Source organism: Protopterus annectens, chromosome 2.part0 (genome assembly GCF_019279795.1).
Source record: "Protopterus annectens isolate FY-2018-M chromosome 2.part0, PAN1.0, whole genome shotgun sequence".
NCBI lineage: Eukaryota > Metazoa > Chordata > Ceratodontiformes > Protopteridae > Protopterus > Protopterus annectens.
In genome coordinates this window covers 868,233,189-868,255,688 of record NC_056728.1, presented here as the reverse complement: position 1 = coordinate 868,255,688, position 22,500 = coordinate 868,233,189, and the positions used below count along the sequence as shown (strand labels likewise).

Here is a 22,500-nt window from a genome sequence, read left to right as displayed (position 1 = left end):
GAGTTGGGGTTGGGGTTAAGGGTAGGGTTTAGGGGTTGGGGTTAGGGGCAGGGGTACAATTAGGGGTAGGAGTAGGGGTAGTATTAGCACACTTCAGTAGGTGGTGTTGTGTGTGTGTGTGGGGGGAGACAAAGCAACTCTTTTCATAATGAGGACTGTAATTAAAGACTAATCACTAAAGCGATTCTCACCCAAATAATGTGAGTGTTTCATCTAAAAACGCTCTCTTATTAAAAGTTCATTAAATATTTCAATGCTGTTTGGCAGCAACTCCATACAACAATGGTCCACAGAATACCAAAGAGATAAAAAAGCTTAATGTGGTTATTTTCTGATGTGTCTACATACAGCCTGATGCCTCATTGAGACAGATGAAAATAATACATTTCACAAGCCCTGCAGAATGCATAGTTCATTAGAAAGGTTACTAGCATGAAATTCTGAACATACTTATTTAGTGAAAGTTCCCCTGAAGAGGTCATATTCTTTTGTGCTAAATGTTAAAAATATAGCTCCATGAGGCTTAGCTAATACTGCAAAAAAAATTGCCTATCAGTGTAAAAATATAAATAATGTACAGTAGTTGAAACGCTTAGGATATTATTGTTGTATCTAAAGGGAAGATTGTTAAAATTATAAAAGTATCAACGATTTTTAATTTACTCACATAAAACAATCCTGGACTGGGTCCATGTGCAGCAATCATTGTAAGGTAAGCACTCACAGTACTGACTGTAGTAAACTTACATAATCTGATCTTTCACAAGAAGCTGGTGCACAACCCACAAACTTTATTCTCTGTGATTCAACCTTCTTGAAAATAAATGCACTGAACTTGCATCATCATCTCTCTTAAATCCTTTGTATGTCAGGGGGTTGCTGCCCCCTGCCCCTTAATTGCACAGCCATGAGGAAAAAAGAAACATTGCAAGATTGACTTGAATACACTGCAATTTTGAAGTAGGTGAGCAATGGGTAAATCTCTCAAGGATTCTTCACTTTAGGGAATCAGAATCAGAATCCAAGAAGAGGTAGTTTTCATCAAATGGTAGATCTCCCTATATAATTGCTAGCTATTCGGCTGCAATACATGACTTCTTCACTTCAAGTTTTTGCATGTTGTTTTGCTACAAACATTCAAAAGTTAGGAGTCTGTTGTACCTATTTGCAATGACAATGATCTTGCCTAGTAGATAATATTTGATAACATACTTTGATAAAAGAAAAGGAAGAGGCATTTTACCTGATTTTGTTGTTGCTGTTGTTGTTGCACCTGCTGAGTTGGTGGTACCAGCTGCATTGGTGGCAGTACAGGCACAGAGTTCTAGCATTACAAGGACAATACAAGAATTAATCAAAAATATTCATTTGTAACATCCTGGGTTACTACTGTAGCATCATGAAATACTGAAACATATCTATTTATATTCACTGACAAGGAAATTCCAACTGGGGATAACCTGCCTTAGGAAATCTGAGGTAAAATTGTTCAGTTATGACAATTATAGCCACAAACAAGTTTCAGTTAAACATACAGGTCTACATTCATACAACATCATATAGACATAAGCCATCTCTATAGTTATCTCAAAACATATCTGTTAATCCCAAGAAAACCCCTTGAAGGTATAATTTAACAATTCGCATGACTTTTATGTGTGTGTGCTTTGTGACAACGATGAAAAAGTAACACATAAATTGCAAAGACATTGCATAAAACAGTAATATCTTAAGACAAATGTTGTTATAAATGGGTTACTAATACAATCTTGAAGGCCAGAGTCTTGAACTTTAGAATCCCCGAATCATGACACTGAAGACACAAATGGTGAAGATCCCAATGTCTAAAGATCTTGAATAATGAATCTCTCTATAAATGTAACAGGAGAAGAAGCACTAACATGGGTCCTGCACAGGGCAAGTTCAGAAATTTGACATTATGGTATTTAACATTTTGATCTTCTGTATTATGGTCACTGTATTGTGCATCAGGATTGCGATCTTCAAAATTAAGATAGCAAACCATTCTGAACAATGTATATGTATGTAACTCAAATTATAAAAGCCCATTCTGAATGAGTAGTCGAGTAAGTGGAATAAAATACAATGACCAACACTGATCAGTAAACAGGCAGATTAGGAGAACGGTAATTATAGCAGTAATACAATGAAGCTAAACCAGAACACCACTGTTACTTAAATAAGACAAATTAATAAATATAGAACTTAAGACTGATTCAGCATTTTGAAAGTCATTAGATGAATAATTTTAAAGTTCATTGCAATAAAGGAGAAAAAGAATTTGTCACACCTTGAAGTAGATTAGTTATGCAACTGGCAAGGGGTAATACTTTATTTAGTTGCCATGGCTGCTGCAGTTCAAGGTCATTTAATTTATAGATAACTAAAAAGAACAACATATATAAGTGAGACTTTTTAAGTAATATTTTTTTTCAAAGACAAAGTGGCATTTAGTTCATTAATTGTCTACTTATTTTGAAAACATAGACTCTGAAGGTTGGAAAGAGAATGATACCATTCAGTCAGTAAATTGATATTTTTTCAGTTTTTTGGGAGAACAAAATAAATAAGAGAAATTTTTAACTCTCTCATAATTACCTGTTGCTGAAATCCAAGACATGTTAAGGATCTGAGTCAAACGTAATGGTACATTAATACCGAAAATACAGGACAAGACCACCACTACGATGCACATAAAATTCCAAGGTTTTTATTATAGACAAAAATGAGCGCTTTCACGTGCCAAACACTGCACGCTTCATCAGATTTCATTTACTAGTCAAAAGAACAGTCTTTAAATATACTAACCAATTATGCTTAATTGTTCTTTTGACTAGTAATTGTTTGTTTTTTTTTCTGGAATCGGGACTTTTGGAGAACAGCTGTACCTTATTTCACTTCAATGGTACATTAATGCACAGAGATGACAGGGAGTATTACTCATCTAACAACCACTGTTTTTTTTTTTCGAATAAACTTTGATTTTTTTTATTTATTTCTGACAAAGGCCTGCTATTTTGTAAGGCAGTTTTTATGTAATCCCATCATTGTTCCTGGGTTTTGGTTGACTGGTCGATGACTAATATATATAGAACAAATTATGTTGAAACTGATCAACTGAATGGGACATTACCAGAAATCTACCACTGTGGTGGGGCCATCATCCTTTACTCAAAGCCTATCAGTCCTTGAACCCTGGAACTGTAAGTCATAATGGCATTACTTGTGAGACCATTGATACGTTGTAGCAGACTTCATATCCAACATTGGAATTTACAATCCAATGACGCCAAATAATTTGGCTTCATAAAAAGTAGGTCCTACTTATAGAGCATTGTAAATGTCTTTGAAAAAGTCACTGATGGCCTCAGTAGGCCTGTCCACACTGCCTATCTGGATCTTTTTGAAGTCTTTGACACTATTCCCCACTCTGGTAATATGGAAATACACACCTGCTTAAATATGAAACCTTATGTGACCCACTAGCCAAATATCTAATGCCGACCAAGCTTACTGATGACTGCAAGCTTGGTGCTGTTATAAACTCTCTTTCCAATACTTGTGTCCTGCAGGAGGGGTTAAATCGCATCGGCACTTGGTGAACAGATCATGAGCTCAATCTTAATATGAAACAATGTAGCTTATTTTTGGTAAATCAAGTATACCCCAAAGAGTACCAGATAAATGACAACCCCCTTAAAGGCTGATATAATCATTAGGGACATGGGTACAGCCGTGGACAGTGAACTTTATTTTGACAATCATGTATCAAAAATCATTCTGCATATCTGAGCTTATCATCAAAAAAGAATGTCATCCAGATCTAAAGAGGATATTATTCCATTATAAGACCTCGAACAGAATACACCGCCACTTTTCACAGGTATCTCACCAAACATCTGGACTAACTTGAAATGCCACAATGTTCTCTAACCAAAAAGAATCTCAGGAATGAGCCCCTGAGCTATATAGATAGATTAAAGACCCTATCACTCATATATACCTCTTACAGACTTCTATATATTTGTCATATATATTCCACACCCACCAACGACTGCTAACAATGAATTTCCCTTACCCTTTTTAAAACCTGTCTTGATGAGTGGACAGATATCGACAAACTTACCCAAGGTTAGACAGCCAAGCCATTATTGACAAAGGCTGCTAAATGCCGGGTTTTCATTGGCTAGGCTCTTAATGTTTAAACAGAACATGTGCCTAGTATGTATCCAGACCCTGTGACCTGGGTGTGTCCCACTTCATTGCTGTTAATGAAGAAGGGATAAGATCTTGTATTGCTAAGGGTCTCCAAGCCTATGCCAGTCTCCTACTTTTTAGTTTTAAGACTTTTGTCATCTCATTTCCATGTATCAGATAGTTTATGCAATGTCACTGTCCATCAGAATCCACCTCTTGCCATGTCTACAAGTCTAAGAGCCAGCATATTTGTATATGTGTGTGTGTGTGTGTGTGTGTGTGTGTGTGTGTGTGTGTGTGTGTGTGTGTGTGTGTGTGTGTGTGTGTGTGTGTGTGTGTGTGTCTGTGTGTGTGTGTGTGTGTGTGTGTGTGTGTGTGTGTGCGTGTGTGTGTGTGTGTGTGTGTGTGAGTGTGTGTATATACAGACAAATTATGTCATTTCATCCAGGCAGTAGAAGACCCTGCATTATTTGCTTTTGTTTATACAAACAAATGCCTTTAAGGATAGCCATTATAAGTATGGTTAGCGCCTACCTTTTCTCTTACAACAGTTATGACTAGAGTTTGATAAGACATTAAAGATAAGAAAGTAAAGAATTTCAGAATTTGTACAGAGGTATATTTGAGGTGATTCCCTCCCTTCTAGATCTTAGAAGACATGATGAATTTAATTATACTTATTAGTGGCTTTAATATAATGCTCTAAGATAGCACGAGTATAGTTCAATAGTTGCATAGAGTTTTCTGTGGTTTTCCTGTAGGAAAAAATATGCCTCTGCTATGACTTAAATATACATTTTTGTCACACCTTTTATCTAGGACTTGCTTTTATGATATAAAGAAACCATCACAATATATCTGACTCTGATTATGCCAGCTGTGCCAGGGGGTGTAGGGCAGTGCCTAACATATGACAGCATAGCTAGCTGGAGTTTTGTAAGAAATTATATGTTATTTGAATATCAAACTGATTTGTACAGATGCTTGTGTTAAAAATGTATTTGTAAAGTTGCTTGTATCGACAGTGGGTCCTGCTGGACAGAAAAGAAATATACATGTATTTCAGGCTGTATTGCTGTAACTGATTAAATGTATATCTTTTAACAGAGGATATGGAAAGGGAGGGGTTAAGCTCAGCCCATTAACCTTAAGAAAAATAGCCTAAAATTAAATTATTTGGTTTGGGCCATAAAGATTTTATCTAACAGGTCTGGATGAAGCCAGAGACACAATGTCTGTGAAAAGCCTTTTTGCAGGAAAGTGGAAGTGGTGGAATTGTTTTATAGATTCCAGATGCTGTATTAAGCCTTAGCAAAGTTCTATGTGTGTATTATGACACATCTGTGCCAAATCCTGGCCCAGTTGCTAGTGAGGGGGTAATGTGGGAACCATTGAGTTAGGTGATAGGATGTGAAGTTATTCTGTAGCCAGTACTGAAATTGTATTTGAATACTAGTGGGAGATGTGGTAGATGCACTTTGTTATTAGACCTGACAAGAGATATTCATCTAATTCATATTGCCTTGCTTTAGTAAATAACTAGGGAACAGTAATTTTTCAGTCAGTTAGGAAAATATAGGGAGATTAGCTAAATATTGTTTTTTGTATATGTCTTGAGTCTTTCCATCTGTGTTTTTTTATATTTCCTGTGAATTGAAACTCTGGTGTTTATTGTAAATGGATATACAGTATTTTATTATTTATTATTAAATACAGCTATACTTTTCATTGTGGCTGGCCCTTTAGAAAATATTTAACATTTGAGAGCACTTAAATTTATTTAGTGTCACTGTAGCTGAATGTCTTGCTGCTTGGTTACCACTACCATTTGTATAAGTATTAATTTTACTAACAGTAATTGGATACCCTGATAAGAGCTTTATAGTAGCTGGCTTTGGGTGTTCTGGTGGCAGTGTATCTACCTTATAGTGATGGTAGAGGTGGCAAAGCTGTTAAGCTGTGCCAGCATTTCCCAAGTGTGTGTGTGCATGTGAAAATCAAATCTCAAAGACAGTGTGTATGTCAGCTACTTTGAACAGGAAAACTGAGCACTGATTTCACAGAGAGGGTGGTGGACGACTTGGCTTGGAACATATGGCTAAGGACTCAACTATATAGATGTGTCAGTGGGGAGTCTTATTCATGCCTGGAGAGAAAGTCCAGCCCCAGGACTGCAGTGTGCATTCACTATGTGCTCTTAAGGGAAATTGTCCTTGATGTAGACAGCTGCATCTGAAAATACTGGGTATGTCTATTTTTTTTTCTCAGTGAATATTCCCCACTTGTGTCAATGGTGAGGATTGAGGCTCCTTGATCACTGACCCAGAGGATGGATGTCACACAAACAACAGTCATAGTTTACAGTTGTTCAATGTTGCTTCTGTTCTGAAATCATCCATAGTACAAAAAGTAGTGGTAATATTATACAGTAGTGCTTGACATGATCTGTTTCATCATTCAAAACCAACATTTCTCTACCTGGGTTTGCTGAGGTGAATTTCTTAATCTGCTGTTGTACAGGTTCCACTGTCGTAATCTCTGAAAATGAAAAGTATACAGGTGAGCAACTAACATTATACACTAATTACCATTTGATAACTTAATTTGTCTTGCCCTTTTAAATATGTGCATGTTTACAACACCATACTAGCTAACTCCTTTCAAAAGAAAAAAGTAATATACTCAGCAAAGCATATCTTGTTATATAAACAATTAAGTAAAAAATATTTGCTTCCTACTGAAGACAACGTGAAAAGGTGAAAAAAGAGATTAGAGAAAGGGGAGTTTAATCTGATTTAAATTATAGGATGGTTTGAGTCAAAGTAGATGGTGGTATATCTGAATGGCAGTGTTCTAAGAAATTATGGTGACAGGGTGTTATCATTTGTAGAAGATAATGTAGTCCATTAAGCTGCCAATACAGAGACATTGTCACAAGAAACACCAAAATAAAACCTTTATAGCAAGTCAATATTAGAAAAAACTACTTCTGCAGAAAGGAATAATTCAACTATTAGACTATACAGTGTATATATTTTTAATTAGCAAGGCAAAACGTCATTAAAGGGTTTTTAAGGTATAATCCAGGAATATGCACATCCTTCAATGGAGATGGTTTTATAGAATGCTGCTTTGTTTGGAGGATATTTAGAGTTTCTCATCAAACTTTAGAAAGCAAGGATATACATATATGATGCCCAATTATTACAGAAGAAGGAATTTCATATGCAGTACTGGTTATCTATCCACGTACTTGTTTATGAACCACCTACAGCATCTGCTGCTCTGTCTGTCTGTCTGTCTGACTCTCTCTTTCTCTCTCTCTTGCCTTGATCTGTTTGGTTCCTTCTGTTGACCTTTCATGAGATTGTAAATCTCGTCATGATTCTGTGAAATGTTTTTTATGTATGCCCTTCATACTCAAGTAAAAGAGAGAGAGTACTCCTTAAATATTTGAATTCAGCTTCAAATGCCATTTCATTTCCTTACTTCATATTTTCTTACAAAGTCAAATTATAGAATGTAGGAGAAATATATTTTATATTAATATTTACTTTAACCTAAGAGCAATTTATTTTTCAGTGGAGTTATAGAAGCAGATAAAATGGCTCCATTATATGTGTTTATTCACTTTCTGTTACAAAGTTGGTGCCATTAGGACTGTGGTCTCACTTGATGTAGTACTTATTCATTATCACAAAAATTTACTCTAGTCTAGTCACAGGAGAAGCACTTCTACTTATTGTTAAGGGCTGTTGTAGTGTGACTTCTTGTGGTTTGTATTTCCTAAGTAATGAAGGAGCAATGGAGGAGAATGGTGTTAAAGCGTTGGTTGTAGAGGTTATTGTTGTTGAACACTGACACTAAGAATGCTGGAATCGTAGTGAACATACATGTCACAGAACTGCAGGTGATTGACTGAATTGGCTTGGTCAAATTGTATGATATTTGTTTAACAGATTGTTACTGGTGAATAAATAAATGTATTCTATGCTGCTGAAGGAAAAGACAAGGGATAGTCAAACTGCAGTTGTGATGATGTCATCAGGTATAGATGCAGAGAACTCTACTCAGGTGAGTCATTCCATTGCTTAACTGCTTTAAGTAGAACAAACTAAATGGAAGTAAGGCTCAACAGAGATTTGGTATGTTCAGATGCGTCTACTTTATTTTGTCGACTCACATTTGGTCGAAAATAATTTCAGGCAGCACACTTCACTGAAAGCTCAATTCACTGAAAGTTAATTTGGTCGAAAATGAAATATAGCCTCTTCCCCATTGCAGTGCGACCCTGGAGTGAGAATATTAATGAAGGGGGTGTGGGGGGCACAGCCCCCCACAATGGGGGATGTGGAGAGCATAGCCCCCTCACATTTTGCAAATAGTTTTTACTGAACATGTATATATGAATAACTTTTTAATGTGTACACCTTCGTATAATAGTGAATAGACTACAATTATGTGGGGGGCTATGCCACCCACAGCCCCCATTGTAGGGGGCTGTGTCCCCCACACCCCTTTCATTAATATTCTCACTCCAGGGTCGCTCTGCAGTGGGGAAGGTACTATATTTAATTTTTGACCAAATGTGATTCAACCATATGAGCTTTCAGTGGAATGAGCTTTTAGTAAAGTGTGCTGCGTGAACTCATTTTCGACCAAATGTGAGTCGACCATATTAATGGGACCCGTTCAGATATACTAGGGGCAATGTACTTCCACCTGACAGATACTTCTTTTGGATATATATTATAGTGCTATTGGGCTTTGCAGTACAGGATATAAGGGTATTTATTCATCTGTGAAATTTGAGTTTGCATGTGATTTCATTTGAAGGGCAGGACTTACAAAATGATGAACAACTTTAAACATTCAAAGGATTATTACATGGTATCAAGCAGAAGAAGAGTGTATTTACAACTGAGGAATGATGTTGTAAGAAAAGGAAAGCTCTGAAAAGATATTGTAAAGTACCACAATATCAAATTAAATAGAGACATTTTAAAATTGTAGACAGTGGATCTGGAAATAGAATTGTATTTATTTATTTATTTGATATTTGGTAACTGGGAAAGTCCTACTGAATAAGAAATCCAATTTTAGCGGTGGCCATGACTTTTAACATAATTAACAACAATAACAAAACAAAGCCAGTTTACAGTTGAAACCAGAAAAGCCATATACATACATGACAGATTTTTCAAGCTTATCTAACATGCAGGTATTTTTCACAAGGAACATTAAACAACTGTAATCGCAGCCATACATTTTGCAAAAAAAGTTTAATAAGATATGGCAGAGCAGGAAATAGAAGAAAGGTACTTGTAGTAAAATAGGAGAGGGGGTGGGAGTTAGTAGAGATGGAGCTTGATAAATAGGAGGGAGGAGGCTGAAGAAGGGAGATGGGGAAAAGTAGTGTAGTGGTATAAGATTTGTAAGAAGGAGTGTGTTACTAGGGAAGGTTGTTATAGTAGAGATGAAGGTACATGAAAAGAGGCTTAGAGGAGAAAGTGGGAGAAGGATATTTATACTATAAAAGGTGGAGGGGAGGGGGAGGTAATGGAGATAGTGGTAGAAAATGGAGAATATAACAGGGAAAGTGGGGGTGGGAGTCAGCTAGATCTGGTACAGAGGTAGATATATGACGTAAGTAGAAATTATTTTAATTTGAACTTAAATTTCTTGAGGTTTGATATAGCTCTGATATCTAAAGGTAAAGTGTTCCATAGTCTAGCCATGGAGTAGGAATAAAGACATTGTAGAGCACTTGTGTTTGTTCTGTGTAGAGTTAGGACCTGCTTATCTTCAGAATGGAGAGCCCTGGTTCGTATGTAGCTGGGGAGACTTGAATTTAAGGCAGAACAGTTTTCAAGTTTATAGATAACTTTGTCAGCAGTTGTTAGTTGGAGGTAGTTTAAATGATGGAGAAGTTCAAGACAATTAAATACAGTAAGAGCAGTGTAGTGGTATTTGTAATATGATGCGCCTATTGCAAATCTGATGATTTTATTATAGCAGGATTCAAGAATACTTTGTTATTACAAAGAAAAAGGAAATTGTGTCACATTGTATATATTGTAACTGTTAAAAATAAATAGATATACAATTAGACATGGTAGGCAGCCAAAGTACTGCTATAGCTATAAAAACTTGGTAAATTTGTAGCAGTGCATCCAATAATCGTTTATGAATTGTGTGAGGAAAAGGAATTTTCAGAAAATGATTTCAATGTGAAATGCATAAAGTAAGTCTCCCAAGAACGTTTTATTCAAAACTGCAACATGTAAAAAGATGATGATTATGAAAAATGCATACAGTAGAGAAGGGGGGAGGTGATGAATTTGCAAATCTAAAACATGTGGTCAGTAAAAGTTGAGATGAGAACTTAATTTTGAGTACAAACATACTTTGAAAGTCTTAAACCTAGTAATAATGGTGTCAGAATGGGTCTTTAAAGAATTAAAATAAATTAGTTCATCTAGACAATATTACTAGTAATATTTTAATGAGGTGCCTCATTTCAGATTTGTGTTGGCTTTGGGAGTGGTCACAATGCCCAACATCCTGAGGACAATTTGAGTGACAGGCTCATTTTTGTATAGTAAAAAAATGCATATTTTAAGTGTAATCATTTAGAGAAAAGGAGTTATTGCAGATTACTGCATACTCTGCAGAATATAAGGAAAAGAGAGATAAAAACTTCCATGCGTGATTTTTTTTTTAAAGTGACATTCCTTAAATGTAGCATACCGTCTAAATGCATTTACAGCAAGTGTACTGATAAATAAGACAATAAATTAAAAAAGAAAATGTTATAGTATGTAAGGAAAGGCTGCTCTACTCTTACTTATTACTGTTGTACATACTTAAAGGGTAATCATTTCTGTCTGTTTTTCTAAATACAAAAGTATTTACTCACACAAAAAAACATGGTCCTACTGTTCTACTTACTCATTGCACATGCATTATAAAGGGCGTAATACAAAAGAAAATATCACTGCAAGTAAGGGGGCAACATTTATTAAAAAGGCAGTAATTAAATAAGAATACTAAAACAATGATACCCACTAACTGGAGCTGGCATTAACTTACTACGCGGTTTTGGTCACAAGCAGACAGAATGTTTAAAAAGATGAATTACACATCCCACATGGATAGATGTATGTCAAAGATTAGACTGGGAAGAATCATGACTCCTTATTTGAAAACATTTTATATAATAAGCTCAATGCCAAAAAGTGCAGTGTCATCCCCTTTGGTAAAAACTCTGTACCCATGAACTACCACATAGGCAGCAATCTACTTAACACTGAAAGTGTGATAAGAGACCTTGGGACCCAGGTGGACAGTAGTCTCTCCTTTGATAGTCACATTGCCACAGTAGTCAGGAAGTCCTTCTATGTGGCACACCTCATCATAAAAGGGTTCTCATCCAGGAAAAAAGAGGTCATTGTTCCCCTCTACTCGACACTCATTAGACTCATTATAGAGTACAATGCCCCTTTTGGAATGTACCTCACAAGACATCTGCAGCAGCTGGAAAGGCCACAGAATTACCTCACAAAGAGGATTACTGGTCTCAAACAAATGCCCTACAATGACTGCCTCAAAAAACTCCAGCTTTACTCCATAGCATATCGCCTACTCCAAGGTGATCTCTGCCTAACATATAAAGCTGTGTCAAACCCAGAGCTGTTGGACATGCTACACCTAAGGAAATCCCAATTTCTCCAAGCTACACGCTCTAGGGATGTAAACCTTGTCACCACAATAAACAGGACATGCTGGAGGGATAGATTCCTGTTCCAGAGACTTCCTATTCTCTGGAACAAGCTACCCATCTATGTCAAGCAAAGTTCTTCATTAGCACTCTTCAAGAAAAATCTTGATGAGTGGATGGGAAATAGGAAATACACCCCGGGGATCACTTCTGTGTCTCTGCTGGACAGTGGCACAGGAAAATAACTTTCTTGGGTGGCGTAAGCTATGGTACCTTGCTGGCTAGGCTTACGTAGGCCCTTGGGCCGATAGCCTAGTACCTACCTATGAACCTATGAACCTATAATATTCACAAGTATCAGGAATATGACATGGGCAAGGAAAATACTAACTCTAAAAGAAAACATTAATAACAAAGATGGTTCTGGTGGGTGGCAGCTTCTTTGATATCAATTATGTTCAAGGTTTCACTAAGGACCATATTGTGCAGTAGTATTGGTGGATTTGTTTACGTAACACTGTGATGCATTTATAACCTTTGCTTTACCTTCTTGTAATTTGTAAAAGATAACTGTATGCACGCTAACAGTAATTTTCACTTTACATTGGTATTACACTGTTTACTTCATTTTGTTATTTTTTTATGCAGATCAAGTCAATATTTTTTACTTACGGTCATACTTTTGAGACCCATTTTGTGAAAAAGACCATCTGTTTGCATGCATGGATTACACACTACATGAAATGTGCATTTTCCTGTTTCCTAAGTGTGCTCTGTATTGATTCTGAGGCAGTTGTTCATAAATGATATTTAGTGATTCACAGTAGTACTCCAACGTGATGTTTTTTGATATTTTGCTAACATTTACTAATTTAAATTTAGATAAACTAGTGATTTTTGTTTTTTAGCACAACTGGAAGAATGGGTAGGCAGATAAGCTGTACATCCTTCCTGTGGACATCTGTTCACAGATGCAAGGGCTGCAGTTTGGCAGGGTGGCTATTGTGTATCCTGTGGGGTATCTCTCTTAAGAATAAATGAGTCATTAAGAAAAAAGGAAAGGAGAGTTAAAATGCAGGACTATGAAATAAAGAGGTTTAAACATTCTTTCACTAAATATAAACTGATTAAATGATGGTATTAGGATATGTATAGTATCAGAGAAGTTATTTAAATAGAAAAATTAGTACTTACAAGATGTGAGTTTTTTTAAGAGGAATAGTTAAAAAACTTTCCATTTTTCCAAGAGGATGGTATAAGATGACTGACTTGGCCACGCCTTTTGAATAATTTCACTATTTTGTATATTAACTTTAAGGTCTTTGAGATTGGCTAAGTATTTGCAACAGACATTGACTTGATGACATTATTTGATTAGCTGCTGAAATTTGTGGTAGAAGGAGCTCAGTGCCCAATGACTCTTTAGCAATCCACTTTGGATACTACAGCTTTTATTGGTTTGGTTACATAGCTGCAGTTGGGTTTTTTTGTGATCCCAGGATTTATTTGTTGTGTCATGCAAATTTCATTTGTTACAGCAGCATTGTCATCTTTGGACATGGGGTCCCCATACTGTCTGTGTTGGGGTTTTGGTCTGGTTTACAGCTTATTGCCTGGTTTCACTGCTCACTTTTGTTGTTCAGTCTTGGATTAGTCCTGGTTCTTGAGAACTTTGCTACATAGACTTAATGTAATTTTCTGAACATTCTATCATCTTTTCTTTTATTAGTCACCCAAAACTGCCAATGTATTGTGGACCTGCTTGATGTCTTTTTCATACATTAAAACTTCTAGATAGCACTTTAATGTTTTATTGACTGACCCCGTCTATATGCTTTTGCCAATGTACTATATACTATATTTGGACATGTTATCATCTAGAGTCTGGCATTCTGCTATAGGATATTATATTGTATCCAAACTTGGACTTCACCTTGTGAGTGCATTTTGGAATATATTTTTTACTCATTATAATAGTTTTTTTGTCTTCTTTTATGATGGCTTCTGGTAATATTTAATTTTATTGTATGTTCATTTCTGATTCATTTAGACTGGCATTCTACTAGTTGATGTTGTTAGCATTATAATTTATTTGAACCTGGGCTCCAGCTTTTATCTGCATTTTGGAACAGACTTTTTTTACTCATTATAATTGCTATGTGTTTTTCTTTATGAAGGATTTTGATAGTATTTCATTTTATTGCATAGTATTTTCTGGCTCATTCAAATGGTGTGTTCAATATTTTGTAATAAAGACATGGGAGATAAGCACTATAATAAAGTCAATCAGGAACTTGACAGAAAAAAAAAGATAAGGATTGAAATAAGATGTGTAGCACCATCATAGAGGGGGGGGGGTTGAATGCTTAGGAGAGGCTGTGTTTTAATAATAAAGGAGATAAACACTGGAGAATATATGTAATACATACTCTTGGTAGTGCCAGGATAAAACAAGGGTTCTTTAAGAAAGTGGAGCCATGTTTAATAGTAAATTCATAAGGCCCTATTGAGTAACACAGAGCAAGAAATCACAAAGGCAAATACAGGAAGGCGTATCCAAAGGAGTGATTCTGATATAAAGAAAAAGAATAAAAGAAGAATTCTTGAAAGACGTGCATTAGGCTTTAGAAGACAATGTGGAATTTTGTAATTAAAGTGGAAGAAGCAATATGAAAACTTAGGGAATGATGAGGCTACAGTTACACAAAAATAACATCTCCATTATCATGTAAGAAGGTTAACTAAGATCAGGGGTAAATGGTGGGGGCAAAACAAGTTAAGGTGAGATGGAGAAGGTACTAGGTAACACAAGTAGTGGAAATATGTAGAAGAAGTACATCAGAGGGTAGAGATGAGTAGAATACAGGTGGTGGAAATGGGGAAATAGAAAACAAGAGAAAAGAAACATAAAAGGGGGAGGTAAACTTGAAGGAATTTGAGAATGCAGTGAAAATGGTTTCAGAAGATAGTGCTTTAGGTGAAGTGACTTACATTACAGTTTCTATAAAAAGACAAAAATATGGCAGAAAATGACTCTTCTGAAAGTATTACATGAATAGTGTAGCAAGGTCATGAAGAAAAAGAGACTATGTAACGCAAAAGTAAGCTGTATTGAGCCATATTCCAAAGAAGGGACAGAAGAAATTTTGACAACATAATTCAAACTACTAACCTACAAAACACGGCCTGCAAACTGTTGTGAAAAAGTTACAGATTTATATAAGGACAGCAGAGCTGAGAACCAGAGAGAGGAAAGGAATAAGTAAAGAGAGAGAGAGAGAGAGAGAGAGATGAGTGATTTATTTGTATTGGCAACGAAGATGGTGAGCACTATAGGAGGAGAGAAAATGGAGAAAAAATTGGTAACATGGTACCAACAAAGCCTTATATACATTGAATCAGAAGATGATGATAAGTATTTTAGAGAGATATTGTTTTGGGTAATGATTCATAGGCATATGTGCTCTCATGGGTCAGACCAATGTTTAATTGACATTGAATAATGATCTGAATGTCTGTACGGATAAAACAGGGTTATCTGCTGAGCCTCTTACTGTTTGGATTAATTGGAAATGCTTTACTTAGAGAGACTAAGGTAGATATTTCTGAATTGAAGTTTGAAAGGATTCCAAAGAAGGGACAAAAGAAATTTTGACAAAATTTTGAGTAAAGGAATTTATATATCAGTTATTTTAACATACACAAAATGTTTAATATTGGTGGTAAAATATGGTAAGTATATATATTAAGACTGGTAAAAGATAAGCTGCAATGCAAGAGAATGTGAGAGTGAGTCAGAATAGGGCAAAAAGTAAAGGTTCCAAGTGTGGAAACATGGATATTATTGAAAAATTAATTCATACTATGATTATTAAACATGAGGATGCAGAAACAGTAAAGGAACAGAGAGTAAAATATTCTACAATTTAAAAAGTGTGGGTATATTGTGGAATAATCATCTAATGTAATTTAGTGTAAACTTTACTACTGAAGAAGTCATGGTAGGTTTGGAGGCATATTTTGACATACTTGCATGCCCTCTGGGTGAGATGGTAAGGAAATTATGCATATTTTTGAAGTAATAAGGGAGTACAGTCTGTGCCACTTGACAAGGTTATTATACAAAGAAGAGATTCAAAACAGTAGCAGTGTTGACCAAGTAGTTCAATGTTGTTCACTAGGAATGTTTTGTGTTACATACACAACTAAATAAACAAGATAGGACATATAGTATAGAAATGAAAACTAATGTGTTATGAATACTGAAAGTAGTTCTGAAGATTTTAGGTAAACGCAGAAGGAATGCTATGTAAAAAAATGAATATGTTTTCTTTTTCATGGGGAAAGTTTGGGGCTAGAAACATAGTAGCCTATGAACAATACATATGAATAACAGGAATATGAGAATATATAATTTTCTATGAGGTTAATAAATGGAAAACATGCACTGAAATAAAAAATAATTTGTAAAACCCATGTGAAAGTGAGAGAGCTAGAGTAGAACACTGCTGACCGTGTGTGTGTGTGTGTGTGTGTGTGTGTGTGTGTGTGTGTGTGTGTGTGTGTGTGTGGAGGGTATGTGAGAGAGTCTGAAGCAGGCAGCCAGACCATCTTTATATAGTAATTATTGATTAGCAGCTGCCTGTAAAACAGTAGCAGGGCTACTCCCCCTGAAGAAGTAGATTTCTTCTCCCCTAGGTCTAGAGGGGATCATCTTGAGTACACAGGAGTTTTATGTAAGGAAAAAAGGAAGAATTAAGAAGTGGGCAGAGAGACTGCCTAAGTCTAAGAGTTCAAGCTTCAAGTTTTAAAACTGATACTAATTCTACTTTAAATGTGACAAAGCCATAAATAGAAGTTGCATGAACTGATAGGTTGTGATGGAGAAAAGGAAATTGAACACATACTCATTAAATATGGAAGGATTAAGGGTTTTGGAACAGAGGAGCAGAGATTATAAGTTTTAAGGGTTTAATACTTGGTGTCAAAAATACTTGATATGGGATATATATAAAGACATGAGTTATGAAGAAACTGAGAAAATAAATTTTATTTTATTAATATGCTTATTAATAAATATTGACAGAAGTATGGCAGTATTATATTATATTATATGAGCTGATATAATGTTAATATAATAAAATATGTCCTTTATGTAAAGACGAATGTTGTAAGTTTAAAATTATGAGAAAGAATGGAAATATAATTTGGTGATTCTATAGGCTTCTTTGTCATTTACCCTATAAATGCCATGAAAACATTAATATCGACTTAAGCTACCACCAGCTCAGACAGATGATCAATTTTATTTCTCATTCATTCAGCTTGAGTGAGTAGCACCAGACTCCATGTTGTGCTACAGGAAACCCAAATGTTCTCTGCTGGATTACAAATTGCTTATCCAATAGATCTTAAGTAGTGACTGAATTTCAAATAGACTACCCAACAGATTCCAAGTAGTGAGAGTTGCTGGTTCCCTCTTCTTCTTCTTCCTTCGGCTTTTACCAGTTAGGGGGTTGCCACAGTGGATCACCTGTCCACTTATGATTGGCATTAGAGTTTTTATGGTGTCGAGTTGCCAGCCCAGCACCCAACCTCCAACAGAAGGCACACACACACTCATGCCTAGGGCCAATTTAGAGTGATCAATCCACCTACAGCATGTTTTTGGGATGTGGGAGGAAACTGGAGCACCTGGAGTAAACCCATGTAACCACAGACATGCAGACTCCACACAGAAGGCACCCCAGCCGAGGATTGAACCAGAGAACCTCTTGCTGTGAGACGGCAACGGTAACCGCTGCACCACAGTGGCCTCCCAGTTGCTGGTTAGCTCTCTGAATTTAAAATTGTGACTAGTGGGGTACCACAGGGATCATTGCTGGGTCCTTTCCTGTTTGTCTTTTGTTTAGCAGACATCCAAGCTAATATTCCTAATGTGTGGTGACCACATTTGTTAATGACTGCAAGCTGGACACTGCTATCCACTCATCCAGTGATAATAAACTGCTCCAAAAGGGCTAGAATATGCAAACACCTGATCTGCACAAAATGGTCTTAAACTAAAAAGCATTTGGCAAAAAAGCTGTTCCTGCCTCAAATGTTATAAATAATACTTGTCTTCAAACATGTATGGTCATAAGAGACCTGTGTACTTACGTGGGCAACTTTCTCCCCACCAAAGTTAGAAAATCCTTCTATCTGTCTCAGTTAATTTTCAAGTAAATTACTCAACTAGAAAGGCCCCAAAAATGTTTAATCAAAAAAGTAATGGCCTTAAATCTGTCAACTATATCAATAGATTAGTACAGCTGTCATTATATTCAGTTTCCTCCTAGCTGCTCTAAGGTGACCCATGTCTTGTTTTTCAAACCATGAAAGTCCTGGTCCTATGTAACCTCCCATTTCTTCACAAACCCAGTGACGCTGCAAATACTCATACTAGGGACCTACATCTACACTAACAAATAAACATGATTTACTAGAGGTACAGGTTTATAACTCAACATATTCTCAGCCTATGTAATAAGTTATCACTATAAGTCAAGTAAAGCACATTGATTTATGGACCTCTCTTCCAGTTAATGTTGCAATCATTATTAAATATACACTGTTCTCAGCAGCTCTAAACTTTAGGTGCAGTATTAGGTGGATTGGCACCCTTTGCTTTGGATAATATTATGTAAGTTTTGTTAGTACCTCCTCATAGTACTGTTATACTCATGATCATTCTTAATATGTAAAGTCATATAAATCAGGCACACACCTGCACATGCAAGTGTGCAGACACAACTACACCCACTCACAGAGACCCACACACACACTCACACCCTCCCCACACAAACACATGTGCACACACACACACACACACACACACACACACACACACACACACACACACACACACACACACACACGTGCACACACATGTGCACACACACGTACACACACATGTGCAGACACACCCACACCCCCACACACAGACACGTGCGCACACATGCACACACACACACACACACACACACACACACACACACACACACACACACACACACACACGCACACACACGTGTGCACACACACACGTGCACACACACCCACACACACACAAAACATACTTACACATTTTTTAATTTTTAAATGGATTGGAGTTGGAACAGTTGTGCCTCCCCTTGCACAAGGATGAGGGTTAAATTCTTTAAATAAGTATATATGTACTAGCAACCATTTCTAGTTTATTCTTACATACTTTCATTAGTTATTAACAGTGATGGTATTTATCCCTTGTTTCTCCTTATGTAATGCCTTTCTAGTCTGTGCATCCTGTAATCAGAACTGATGCACCTTTTCTGAATTTTAGTTATCCCCCTTCCCACATCATGACTGGTAATTCCCCTTATGTAGGGCTACTTTCTTAGTTTTCTGTACTCTTCTCTTTTTCATTTACAGCATGTCGGCTGTGGAGCTATTGGTTTAATTTTCACTTGCTGAAATAATTCCAAAATGTACTAGCATGTTAACATTTCATATATATCTGCATTGAAAAGTGAACCGTAGAGATAACCAATGCAAAATGGGAACGATGTAGCACATGTTCTTTGGCAAAATAAGATTAAATGCACTATAGAAAGATGCAACAAAAGTTATAATGTGAAAAAGTAAGCAATAAAATGATATTTTTACTTACCTCTCTGCTGCTGCTTATGTATGGAGGGCCAGCCATCTGTTGCATCTAGGAGGAAAGAAGAATATTGAGGGTCCGTGAATAAATACCTGGATCTGGAGAACTGCACATGGGAAAAAGACAGACATAGCTAGCATGTACAACTACATACACACACGTACACACCCACACACACACGCACACACACATGATAATGAAGTAGTACCTCAGAATTAAATACAAAAGCAAGGAAAAAGACAAATAAAACGTGTTTTATTATTGTTCTGGGGCATGTTCTCTCTAATCCAAACACAGGTAAACCGAATAGTGAAATATTTGTGGGGAAAGTTTAACCATACTTGACAGCTAGACACTTTATTTATTTATTTATTTATTGCAGTTGGTTTACCAGGATAGTCCATTGGGCCATTGAAGAACCCGTTTTCAATGGAGTCCCGGGGAGAAAAGCTCCAAAAAAAGAAAATAAATGTACATTAACATTTGACAGTAAATATGTAGGTACATACTATAAAAGAACATAAGCAAAACATAAATGTACTTAACATTTGACAGTGACAATCTTGGTACAGGCTAACGAAGGAATAAAAGCAAAACTGGAGTGCGGGGAGTGCCTTCTGTGTGAGTAAGCAATCCATTTAAATGGAACCAAAAATGTATATCCAAACGAAGCCGAGTTATTGCTGTTAACTATCTAATAGATGCCATCACATAGCCTTGTCCTTCATTTACTGCCATTTTTAGAAAGTCTGAAAATATTATTTGTGTCTTTGGCTTTTCGTTATGCACAATGCAAATGATGCAGTAATTTCACACCACACCACCACCCACACACCACACACACCACACACACTTTAACAGCACACCAGGGAATAACTAACAGAAGCATCCCAGCCTTCCCAATTAACAAGAATGGCAAAACGAACTGACTGAAGAAAATCTGGTTCTATTAATCATATAGTACAAACAAATGACAGTAATCACCTAAGACATATTCAGTAAATTCTTTATGTGTTAGCACATCAAATACTCTCTACAACTACACAGCTCCTTCACAGCTTTTGGTATTTTATAACAGCTATCACTTTCAGAAACTAGCCCATGTACTTCCATTAAGCACACTCCATACAAAGGAATAAATGTCTAAGTTGCACTTCTGCCTAATAAGATTATAGAAGAAAGGATGCCTTTAGTGAATTAATAAGTTTATTAACAGATTTTAATACAAACACACGACATCAAACACACACACACACATAAAAGGCACAAGTCCAAACACACTCATCAGATGGATTCCTCAAAACCAGATTTTACTAATACAAATGCACACAACAGTTGACAACATATTAAACCAGAACAGTTTGCATCTTAACAATTTACATCATGCACAGAACCACACACAAAATAGCACCACACACACACACACTACACACTCATTTGTCCTTACACACACACACACACACAAACCATACCACACACACACACACACACACACAACACACACACACGATTACAAACAAAACACCAAAATACAATCAAAGTTTTACTAATGAAAACAAAATGAAATAACGAAAGAAACACTTTACAGCACAACATTTCTAATTCACCACACACAACTTACAACAAACATAACATACACAACACACACACAACAAACATCCACACTTGAATCCAGCGAGCACAGCATATATTACATAAAACACAAAGTGGTTTCACCATTGCTATCTTCAGTGTGACCATTTTAAAAATGTCAATTGCATTCCTTGGTCAACATAAAACAATTGTTCTATCAGGCATAACGTTATTTATGTACAATATTATTTATTTAATTGTTTATTTCCAGTTTGATTACCAGGGAGGTCCACTGGGTCAGAGTGACCTGTTTTCAGTGGAGGCCCGGGGAGAAAAGCTCCAAGATACATAATACAGATAAGGTACAGAAATACACAGATGTCAATCTTACATAATATGGAAACAGTTACAAGTAAGTACCTTGAAAATATGCATAATAAGCAGAAAAGTATTGAGTGTGGACTTACTGTTTATACATTTTCTTTAGTGTACACACTCAGATACTAGGTGAGAAGATGTTTTATATACATACTTTTAAGTAAAATGAGGATACACTATACATGCACAATTTCAGATAATAAATTAGTAATGGAAAGCTACATACAATATTTACAACGTCGAACCATAAGAAATAAGCAGCTAATAGAGAAAGGAGAGCAAAGAAAATGCTTTGGGAGCATAGCTGATGGAGAGTTATTAAGGTTATCGATAGCTATTATTATTGTACTGATAGTTATTGATAGCTAATGGAGAAGGGAGAGCAAAGAAAATGCTCGTGGGAGCATAGTAGAAGGAAAGTTATTGAGGTCTTAGGAACCTGAGGGGGAAAACCCCGTGGAGCAAAGCTGAAGGAGAGTTGTTGAGGGCTTAGGAACCAGATTGGAAAACCCCCCAGGGGAATGAACTAAGGAAGATTAGGTTGGATGGTGGCAATTGCATTTCCATTTTGTGGCCAGGTTTTTGGTAAGCTGAGGTTTGAAGTTTTCTAAGTTTGGGATGGTTCTTAGAGAGGGAGGAAGGGAATTCCATTTTTTGCCTAGAGAGACAGCGAGGACAAGTTGGCCTGCTGTACTTTTGGGTTTGGGGATAGCAATTAAGTTTTGATGCTCAGATCTGAGAGTTGTATTGGGGGTGTAATGGGGAAGGATATTAGCGCTGGACATTTAGTTGGGTGATATACAAGTCTGTGTGCAGTGGTGAGTTGGAGGAAGTCTAAGTAGTTTGGGAGTTCAAGCCACTTTAGGGATCTTAGGGTAAGGCAGTGATGGATAGAAGGTTTAGATTTGGTAGCAAATTTTGAGATTTTATT

General features: G+C 36.4%; 1 protein-coding gene across 2 annotated transcripts in view; it reads right to left on the bottom strand.

Moving 5' to 3' along the window:
• AMTN (amelotin) overlaps positions 1–22,500 on the bottom strand; it is a 110,132-nt gene that overhangs the window by 86,586 nt on the left and 1,046 nt on the right. For both annotated transcript variants that reach the window (XM_044061945.1, XM_044061944.1), the window contains exons 3-5: positions 19,626–19,670; positions 6,697–6,756; positions 1,244–1,324 (exon numbers count right to left, since the gene is read on the bottom strand). In XM_044061945.1, coding sequence (XP_043917880.1) covers positions 1,244–1,324; positions 6,697–6,756; positions 19,626–19,670 — 186 coding nt within the window. The remainder of the gene's footprint in view (positions 1–1,243; positions 1,325–6,696; positions 6,757–19,625; positions 19,671–22,500) is intronic.